The 10,987-nt window shown below is 33.0% G+C and overlaps 3 protein-coding genes across 4 annotated transcripts in view; 2 read left to right on the top strand and 1 right to left on the bottom strand.

Annotated features, from left to right (window-relative positions):
• Positions 1-6,295, bottom strand: part of LOC108741862 (TAF5-like RNA polymerase II p300/CBP-associated factor-associated factor 65 kDa subunit 5L) — a 12,025-nt gene extending 5,730 nt beyond the window's left edge. Inside the window, exon 1 of the mRNA XM_025981418.1 lies at positions 6,248-6,295. The gene's annotated coding sequence lies outside the window, so the exon portion shown is untranslated. The remainder of the gene's footprint in view (positions 1-6,247) is intronic.
• Positions 143-5,656, top strand: LOC112903996 (Golgi-specific brefeldin A-resistance guanine nucleotide exchange factor 1-like). Its single transcript, XM_025981431.1, has 9 exons — positions 143-157; positions 463-789; positions 849-1,057; positions 2,198-3,076; positions 3,834-4,210; positions 4,523-4,716; positions 4,776-5,001; positions 5,212-5,369; positions 5,486-5,656. Exons 1-9 carry the CDS (start codon positions 143-145, stop codon positions 5,654-5,656), a joined length of 2,556 nt encoding a protein of 851 aa, XP_025837216.1.
• LOC112906714 (Golgi-specific brefeldin A-resistance guanine nucleotide exchange factor 1-like) lies at positions 5,975-9,067 on the top strand. 2 transcript variants are annotated; one of them, XM_025981417.1, is made up of 6 exons: positions 5,975-6,428; positions 6,648-6,875; positions 6,934-7,140; positions 7,198-7,349; positions 7,761-8,180; positions 8,471-9,067. In XM_025981417.1, the coding sequence occupies exons 1-6, from the start codon at positions 6,128-6,130 to the stop codon at positions 9,050-9,052; spliced, it is 1,890 nt and encodes a 629-aa protein (XP_025837202.1). In that variant the 5' UTR covers positions 5,975-6,127; the 3' UTR covers positions 9,053-9,067. The 2 variants fall into 2 exon arrangements, with proteins under 2 accessions (XP_025837202.1, XP_025837201.1); XM_025981416.1 differs by having other exon boundaries at positions 5,980-6,428; positions 6,934-7,146.
• Positions 9,068-10,987: the final 1,920 nt, after the last annotated feature.

The following is a 10,987-nucleotide window of genomic DNA, read 5'->3' as shown; positions in this document are numbered from 1 at the left end:
GAGATAATGTCAAACATACAAACATACCGGGATAGGGGTTAAGGAATTGGCGTCAGTGGCGTCGTTTCGACTGTAGAGTGTAGGCACACATACACAAACACATACAAATACATTAATTCATTTTGTTAGGGCTACACTATACATGCCAGAGTTGCCTGTAACGAATGTTGCCTTGAAGCTCCCTCACGGCTCAAGCGATCCCCACTACGAACTCGACTACGTGGCCGAGTAGATGGGAGGACATCCGTTACATGATTTCGTTACATAGCAACTCGCATGAAATGAATTTACCCTACCGTGCGTAGAGAAGTTTCACTTCAAAAATAAAATACTACCTTATGATTGTTTAATGAACATTTAGTAATTTTAATAAATAATTTACATCTTAATTTTTAATTGTGTATTTACTATATCTTTGGGCTGAAGACCTTACAATAATGATGTCTTATAACGTGTTTGTAGTGGTTACCTCAAGGCAATGAATACTTTAACCACAAACCGAAGAAGGGCTTACAATTTTTTCAAGAGCATGGTGTTTTAAGTGCTAAGTTTGATTCGCAAGAAATTGTAACCTTTTTACGAGAAAACCCGGCTCTCGATAAGGTTAAAATTGGAGAGTACATAAGTAACAGAAATAATCTACAAATACTTGAAGCTTATGTAAAGATGTTCGATTTTACCAGTATTAGAATAGACGACGCATTGCGGATGTATTTAGAAACGTTTCGATTACCTGGAGAAGCGCCTCTTATTTCCCTCGTTCTTGAACATTTTGCTGATCATTGGCATGTATGTCAATTTCTTTCCTAAATCGATTAATTCATTAATAAGGACTATATTTTTTGTAGAAATGTAATGGAGAACCATTTGTAAATGCAGACGCTGCATTTACATTGGCTTATGCAGTTATAATGTTAAATGTGGATCAACACAATAATAATGTTAAAAGGCAAAATAATCCAATGACTTGTGAGGAATTTAAGAAGAATCTAAAAGGCGTCAATGGTGGTTTAGATTTTGATCAGAACATGCTTGACGAAATTTACAATGCTATCAAGTACGTATCTATTAAAAGAGTAATTTGATTTTCAGGTTGTTGCAAAAAAATATGTCTTGAGAAAAGTATTTTTTTCATTTTTTCAAAAAAATTAACTTTTTTTTCAAAAACATTGGCGTTATTGTATTATTATTATTATTATTCATCGTATCGAAAACGTTTAGATAAGTAAATGTGTTTTAGTATTTCCCAAAAAAAGAAAAATAATTGAATAATATTGGGAAATAAAAAATTTGAGACGACACCTATCGTTAGTGAACGTTAAACAATTTAGTGTAAACATGTTAACTGGACCGTACATTTGTTATTGTGAAAAGTTTAATAATTGTAATGTTACTATTAAAATTAGACTTTTCATTAATATTCGCGTACTGTTATATTAAAGAAAATGGAATGTTTTTCATGAAGTAGATACTGAATTACGAAATTTTATAATCTACATAGTAAATGCACTTTCTACTAACCTAAGTAGATAGTCAAAATTAAACCATGCTCTTTTGATGTTTCTCTATGGCACAAGTTCCCTATTCTCTACAGTTTTTTTCAATTACTAATAATAAAAAAGTAAAAAACAAAAGTTTATTGAAGTGCAACAATATTCCTTATACAATAAAGGACTCGTTAAACGATGATGCGCGAGTTCCACTACCTTACATGAATGATGGACGCGATGTAAGGGGAGTTTTATCTGCCGTTGAAGTAGAAAATTGGCATTTTCAAGTATAGGTATATCTTCTGACAATATTGTTGCTTCAGTTTTCTTACTTTAAAATAGGATTGCTTTTTCGCTTTCTACTGCGTGCTACTTTTTTTTTTTTTTTTTAATTAATATTCGAAAACGATAAATTTTAGAAGTAGAAAAACATTATGAAGGTTTTAGATAGACCTTCGTAACTAGAATTGAAAACCGTTATAATATACGGGGCGTTCCACTTAAAATAACGAAATTGATTACAAGAACCGGTATAACCGGAAGTACATAGATCTCGTTATTTCAGTTGAGGGGAGCATATTCAATAATGCTTTTGTACACATTTTCAAAATTTAAATCGAAGTAGTTTCCAAAATATTCTAATGGGTAGTCACCATGAGACACCCCGTATATAGATTCTGTTTAATTTTATTAATCAATTTTCGTAGGAACGATGAGATTGTAATGCCAGCGGAACATACAGGTTTAGTAAAAGAAAATTACTTGTGGAAGGTATTACTCCGACGAGGATCCACGAAAGAAGGTGTCTATTATCATACAGCCAGTGACGATTTTGATGAAAATCTTTTTTCTTTAATTTGGGGGCCCGTGGTTTCTGCTTTATCGTTTGTGTTTAGCAAATCTGAAGATGTGAATGTTTACAAACGTGCTCTGAATGGTTTCGAAAGTTGTGCTTCAATTTCTGCTCATTTTACCAACACTAAAAACTTGGATATGCTCGTGTTAACTTTATGTAAATTCACAATGCTTCACAATACACAGCAAAAAGTTAATCCGGTAGCTTTTGGTGCGAGTCCGAAAGCTCAAGCTGCTTTTAAGGCAGTTTTTGCCATGGTACACCAGCACGGAGATAATGTCCGTGAAGGTTGGAAGCATGTATTGCTTCTGATTCTTTCGTTATATAATGCAAACCTTGTACCAAAGACATTTCTCGAAGTTGAAGATTTTACCGAGCCAGATGGCAAAATTTTGCTCATTTGCGAACCGGTTCAAATGCAGAAGCAAGATTCGAACATTTTCAGTTCACTCTACTCGTATATGGTATCTTCGTCCTCCTCTGAAAATCTAAACAATAAGATGCGAACGATAGAAGAGCAACAGGCTGAAAAATGTATTGAACAGTGTAATTTAGATCAACTAATTACTGATTCGAAATTCTTACACGAAGAAGCGCTTCAAGAACTAGTTAAAGCACTTATAGATCTTTCATGGGGACCAGATGTCGAAAAGTCCCTTGGCTGCACGTATAACGAAAACGTGACCGTGTTTTTCCTGGAACTGTTACTAAAAGTAGTAATTCAGAATAGGTATGTATACTGCATTCGAATTTTATATATTGGTGGGAATATATTTAACCGGCCATGTAAAAAATTAAGAATTATCCCTTCTACAAGGCACTAGCAACTTATTGCATACCACAATCTGTAATCCCGCTGGAACGTACTCCCCTACTTTTCCGGACTAAGCTAGTAGATTGTGACACCCATTTGCCATTTTTTATTTAGCTTCAGATGTCTAAAAATATTATTGTTGAAATTTTGGAAAACACCCGTCTACAGCTTTACAGCAGACCGGGATATTGTTTGGCATAGTGTGGTGGGTTTTTTGAACCCCTTATAAGTAGGAGTGCTATTATTATTTTTGTTGCCGTTATTATTTAGTTTGTTTATTAGAGATTAGCAGTAATTAAATCATTGGACTGAAAGGACGTTGTAATTGTGTCGGTTCGAGTAATGGCACATGAAACGGACGATTTTATAGGTAATACTGAAATCTCGTTCTGAGATAACATTACTTCAACAATTGTAGGGGAGTACAAGTTTCGCCTGTTGTTCGTCATAACCGCTATTAAACCTATCAAAATTCAATTTATTTAAAATGTATGTAAGAGGGTTCTTTTCATATCGTCGGTTAAACTCATTCCTATAGTTTACCATTGCATGATATCATCATGTTACATGTTAGTGCTGTTACATTTTATTTTGTAGCATATTGATAAGTGTTTACATTGTCGATTATACATATTTATCATTATTTTTTCTATTTAACGATGTTTTTACAAAGGGATCGTGTGATGTCGATTTGGCAAGTGGTTCATAATCATCTGTATACTTTGATAGTGAATGCTTCACATCTCGACTACCAGTTTCTTCTTGAGAGATCGGTAGTAGGACTTTTGCGACTTGCTATTCGGCTGATGCGTAATGAAGAGATGAGTCCTGCAGTGGTGCAATCATTGCGAATGCTACTCTTACTTAAAACTACGACCTTATTCAAGATATCTATACAGATCTCGTGTGGTCTTTATGAGTTGTTGAAAACATCTGCACAGAATATACACACGAACACAGACTGGAGTATCATATTCACGCTGCTAGAATGTGTTGGAGCTGGTGCACTACCTCCCAAACCTCTTTCCGACGAAATACTTGCCGAACAAGGTAATGTAAAATAAAAATAAACAATGCATTCGTGAATTAATTTTTTGAATTAACTTTACCCACTACAGATAATCTCACATTAATGAGAAAAAATTGCTGGGAATAGAATCGGGGCCCTAGTTTTTACGCACCAGTGCTGTACCACTACACTACAACGTAGTGGGTAAAGTTAATTGAATTTAACACTATAGAAAATGAAAGTGTCTCAAAAATAAATAAAACTGCAATTGTTACAGCATAACTAATGAGTAGATTATTTTGTATTAATATAAATTTCCGGAAAGTTTATAAATTCGATCTGTCATCTTTTAGAGTTAAAATTAGAAGGAAATGGGACAGGTGAAGAAGAAGTAACTGTTTCTGAAAAGGGTTACCAATCGGACTCAGAAGTCATTACGCCAGTTTCAAAAGACAGCTCTAGATCGCAAAGTCCCGTTGCTGCTGTGACCTGTACAAACCCTTCAACCCCAGTTAACACTCCTACGAATCATGGTGGATGGATTTTGGTAAAATATCGGTGTTTCATAAGTCTTCTGAAGTATTTAATGAACAATTATGTAAATAGTTAGGTGCAGAAGGTGAAATTCAACCCGTCATTGGCAGAACTCTTTCGGCAGATCAGTATGGTTTAGCACTGGACTGTAATTTGGGTCTCCATAAACCGAAATCACTTCTTAAATGCTGCGAAAGCCTAGCATTTCTAGTCCGAGACGTGGCCCATATAACACCCTATAATTTCGATAACTGTGTCCACTGTGTTCGCACATTCGTTGAGGCCAGTTTAAATGGTGGTATGCTTAAAAATTTTCTTAAATAATTTGCTAACTGAGCCTATGCAGTTGAAATTGCGTATGTATATTATTTCGGACAATAGAGAAAAATATTTTTTGTTATCAGTAATGATTTATAAAAATATTATTTGATACCTAAAATAGATACCAATTTCAAATTTAAATATCCGTTAGTTTTTTTGAATTTGCCTTTTCTTTTTTAATTGTCAGGTAAAATAAAAGATTCAACTTCAACTAGAGAATCGAGATCAAGGAAGATGTCAAGAACAAGAAGCAGTCATGGAAGAAGCCCCGCCACTAGCAGTCCAGATGAAGACGATAGTGAAGATGAATATGTTCCTAGTGGTTATTATCAAACTTCAATACAGGTAAAAGTTCATAACTTATTAGTTCATTATTTAAATAAGGAATTAATCCCTAAAATACAAATATTAATAAGTAGGTAATTTTCGGTAACATTTTTTTGATGTGGTATTTTTTTAAGTTACTAGATTTGATGCACACGCTGCATACCAGGACAGCTCAAATATTTAGATGGTGGGCGGAAGAAGGAGGTGAAATAGCCAAAGAAACATCGTTATGGGGTCAAGGCTGGTGCCCTCTCCTGCAAGGTATCGCCAGATTATGCTGTGATAATAGACGTCAGGTATATTAAAAATGAGTATTTTTTAATTATTAAGATTCCATAATAGTAATTTTTAATTATTTTTTTAGGTTCGAATGNTTAATTTTATTTATAATGTTTTAATTCATCGCTCACATTTCAAATAGTGTCAAAAATCTATAATGTCAAAAAATGTCCAGGAATGTCCATACTCTATAACGGTCATATACCATATAGCCATAAACAGATAACGTTATTTCTATTTCTATGGATCAGAAACATCAACTAATAGATCACAAAAAACATTTGATAAACATTTGCATTTGGCATAAGCATACCATAGATCAGCATTTGACAATGCAATAAAGAGAAAACAAAGAAAAATGTTGACGATGTTGACCAATAATGTTGACATACATGTTTGACATTTAGTGTGACACGAGTATTGGAAATACGTTTCTGTGCTATCATATTTTTCAATGGAATAAAAAACTAATATTTTTTAAAAATTAAACAAAAAAAATGGTTTTGCCAGGCAATGGAATTTTTATTGTAAGGGGCGAATTGTCTGTTCTCATGACAGCAATGAAAAGGGGTGTAAGATGGTCATCACACTCGTATCAAGAGGGTGAAATGGACAACCTCGTTAAATCCCTTCAGGACCTTAAAGTATTATTGAATAAATTGGAAGATTTAAAAACCGTAGACCCTGTAGTTTTTGTCAATCCTTTTTTGGATGTTATTCGATCTGAAGACACATCAGGACCTGTTACCAGTTTAGCTTTGATGGCTATTAATAAAATTATATCATATGGAATTCTTGGTATGTACTTAGGTATTTTATTATATCTAGTAATAAAATCAGTCTAATATTTACTTATTTATTTCAATAACCGGAGGAGGGAGTTTAATCCCTTTACATAGTCTGATGTTAGAAAGCTTAAAAATTAAATAAAAAAAAAAGTTTCACATAAAATTAAATAAATGCAAGATATTATAAATAAGTACATATAGAAAATTGAAATAAAGAAATATTTTACAGATTCAACCCATCACAACATAGCACTTGTGGTAGACAATATTGCAGATGCTGTTACACATGCCAAATTTGTGGGAACTGATCAATCTTCTGATGGTGTAGTTTTAATGAAAATTATTCAAGTTCTCAGAACATTAACCCTTTCAACTGAAGGCGTATCACTTACAAATGATAGTTTGTGTGAAATAATGTTGGCATGTTTTAGGATTTGTTTTGAAACAAGATTAAGTGGTACACAAACTAAACTGTACCTTTTCTATTTACAGATTATAGATATATGTTTTTATAGAGTTATTAAGAAGAACTGCAGAATTATATTTAAAAGACATGGTCCAATTAGTTTTTATGAGACTTCCTGAATTTCCTGAAGATTTGAAACCTAGTAATATAAAACATTTAAAAATGAAAGCAGGTGTTATGGAGTCAAGTCGTACTAAAAGGAAAAACAAAACTAAAAAAATATCAAATACAAGTGCTCCAACAGTCGACAAAAACAGTGACGGTATTGTTTCAGTAATGATTGTATATATACTTCAATAGTTTTCCTTTTTAGATTTGGTTAATTTTACATACACTACAAAGGTGGACGATAACACCAATAAAAACAATATTGTTGATATGCAAGGATCAATATCTCAGGATGATAAAATTAAAGAAATTGAAAAAGAAACTAAGGGGTGTGAAGAGATGCCCAATAAAGAAGAAGTATGAATTTGAAATGTTTTTAGAATGAGAGTGATTTTTATATACCTGATTTTTATGTGTTTGTTGTTGCACTATATTGTCCTGCTCTTTACATATATGCAAAAATGCTTGTTCTTCATTCCTTCTGCTTCATGACAAATACTACTCATTTTGATTTAGTAATTGCTCTTTCAAATTTTTACTTTTTTACTATTTATTTACATTCATTACTTCTATATTATTTTAATTTTTAAAGTTCTCAAGAGTATCTAACTCTTGAGAAAGAGCATCTAGATACTAGTATTTAGATGCTGTTGAGAAAGGCTTGATAGGCCAAAACAATTGTAGAGTAATTTTCTGTTAATTTGAACATTTAAAAGCAATTGTATTGCATTTAAAAATACTTCTCTAGCTGCTGTTCATGTGTTGCAGGAAAGAAGTGCATCTAATCTAGAGGTTGAAACTATAGGAGTAACTAATGAAGAAGTAGAAGTTAATTCAAGTAGTGTAACATTAGACACAAATTTAAATCAAGTAAATTCCATTGTTATTCCAACGGAACAAATTCAAGAAAAGCAAGATGAGGAATATGTGAATTATAGGGGCATTAGATTTACCCCTCAACAGGAAGAGAGTTTCGTTTTACTTCCTTATGGCCTTGCATGTATTAGGGAAATGTTTCGATTTCTTATTTCACTGTGCAACCCTTTGGATAAACAAAATACAGACACTATGATACATTTGGGGTTGTCGCTACTTACTGTAGCATTTGAAGTGGGCGCCGATAATATCGGAAAATACGAAAGTCTCTTAGTTTTAGTGAAAAACAATCTATGTCGAAATTTGATTTCGGTAAGTAACCTCTTTTTGGTAGGTACTTATTTAAAATGAAGTTCAATGGGAAAAAAGCATTGAACTAAAAGCTAAAAATGAATGAAATTAAAATTAACTAATGAAGTTAATTCGTTATATTCAATATGGTTACTTATTCCACGTTACGCATCATAATATATTATTTGGAAAGAATCATAAAACATTTTAAAAGTTATTTAACAAATTGAATGATTTTTTTTAGTACATTTTTGAATCGAAAAGTTGTGTTTAAATAATATCTAGTTTCTTATATTATTGTTTTCTTTTAGCTCTTGCATACAGAAAGAATATCAATATTTGCAGTTAATTTGCAAGTTTCATTTCTGATGTTTGAATCCTTGCGAATTCATCTCAAATTCCAACTAGAGCTATATCTCACAAAACTAATCGAAATGATTACTAGCGATGCCATTAAAGTTACCTATGAACATCGAGAATTGGCATTAGATTACATTGTTCAACTGTGGAGGATACCAGGTTTCGTCACGGAATTGTACGTGAATTACGATTGCAGTATGTACTGTTCAAACCTATTCGAGGACTTGACAAAATTATTGGCGAAAAACGCTTTTCCGACTGTATCCGGTGTTTATCACACCCACCTTTTATCTTTGGACACGCTTTTGACTGTTATAGAGAATATTGAAAATCATTGTATCGAAGCGACAAAACTAAAATTTGAACGGAACAATTGCTTAAATCATAATGAGGAAGTGGAAACGTTACCATCTGACATTTTAGAGATAACTACGTCTAGGCAAAAAATATCAAAAAATGTGCCTACAAAAGAGGAATTAATGGCAGTCAAGAATATAAAAAAGGTAAATTCTTTTGATTATCACATCCACTAATACTTGATTGATTTTAAAGAAACTTATTTAAGTAGCTTTAAATATTGCATTATAGATAAGAAAAGCTTTATTCTTACTAGTTAGTTAGCACGAAAAAAAGGTACCTGGTTTTTGTACCATTAAAAAAGAGTACGTATTTTTCTAATCTGGCTAGGCAATATTGAATGTAATTCAACAACTATCATAATTATTTGTATGAAATATCGCCACAGTATTTCAGTTATGCAAATTATTAACAATTTTTTATTTATTTATTTGTTTAGTTANACTGGAAAGAGTGCCGCAGGCCGTCCATTGAATGAAAATATTAGAATTGCCATGGACAATGTTTTTTATTGCATAGAAAATAATGGCGATTGTCAATTCACGTTGGGTGAGTTGAAAGATGTGATGAAATATTACATTCCAGACGATAAAACAATAATAAGAAAAATGATTGCTTAATATTGGAGTAATACTGTAATTACCACGAAAACTAATATTTGACCAATACGTCGTATGAAGAAAAAACAACAAAATCATTGTGATGAACGTCTTCGAATTGTAGAAGCTACTGCATCAATAAATAATTAAAGAAGATATTCGTTCCATTACAATTTTTCACGACTCTTATCCACCACCAAGTCGAATGTTTGATAATATTAATGACGAAATTAATAATACTTTAACACATTTCTTGCATAAATTAACTGTGAAAAATAAAAAAGGCCAAACAAAAAAATTGAAGCAAAATCTACAGCCATAGCCCATGCTACAATGTCCGCGATCGTACTCGTCACAGCTGCCGTATAACAGGGGTTTAGTGTAAGAGAAGTACACGGAGCGGCATAGCCTAGTGGTTAGACCACAGCTTAGCATTCGGGAGAAAGGTGGTTCAATTCCGGGTCCGTCTACCTTGATCCAAAGTTCCTTGAATCATATAGGCAAATGCTGAAGCAGTAATATTCCATAGATAATCATTCATTCTCTTCTGTCTACATTCCTTCCGTCTCACCTTTCTCACTAAATAGGATCTTCCGCCCTACCTTCTGGCATAGTCTGGAGGAATTGCCCGCACACCAGCATTAGTGGCTGGTGGGAATGAGACACATAAAAGTTTTATAGAGAAGTAAGGTTTGGTCAAAAACTGGAAGATACTAGACCAAAAGAACCAAATTAACATAGTCCAAATCACTACTTCACCTGATTATTGTGCAAATAGTGGTAATAATTTATTAAATCCTTTTTTGATACTGACTTTGTTAAAAGTACTTCCGTTCGAAATAGGGATTCACGTGAGATGACGTCATCAGCTGTAGCAGCTCGCTGTTTAGTCTCGGACTGCTTCAAAATCGCAACGACCGAAAAACAAAATGCATTATCTCGGAAACTACTACTCGCAGAACGATATTTTTTAATTTGGGGTAGGTCGCGAAAATAATAAGTTTGGAAATATTTTCAACTCTCCATAGATTAGTCCAAGCAACTTATTTAACAATAAATAATTGTGATTACATACGATCGTCGATTTTTCCTATCTATATTCAACCCGCGTTAATAATTGTGACTAATCGTGCAAGGCATAGGTATACCTAATTACTTCTCTCTGGGGGTAGACCCATCAGTCTAGTCCCGAACTGAACGAACAAGCCCATATCTGCCCATGCATTGCTTATAACATAAAAATAAAAACATTTCTTAATGCCATCTTATTGGGCTAAATGAGTAGAGCATTTGAGCAAAATATAAACTTTGGAAATTGTTTAAACTATGTTAAATAAATTATTAAGATGGCTGAGATTGCGTTTCTCGAGGCGCTAAATTGCCAATCATGACGTTTTTCAAATATTTTAATTACATTACGTTTCCCTTCATTAAATAAAGGAGAAGTGGTATCGCATCCGGCTACGGCATTTAAAAATAAAATAGGCATGCTTTTTCGCTACCTACTGATCT

Source organism: Agrilus planipennis, unplaced genomic scaffold (genome assembly GCF_000699045.2).
Source record: "Agrilus planipennis isolate EAB-ADULT unplaced genomic scaffold, Apla_2.0 scaffold60, whole genome shotgun sequence".
Taxonomy (NCBI): Eukaryota; Metazoa; Arthropoda; class Insecta; order Coleoptera; family Buprestidae; genus Agrilus; species Agrilus planipennis.
This window is presented reverse-complemented; position numbering and strand designations above follow the sequence as displayed.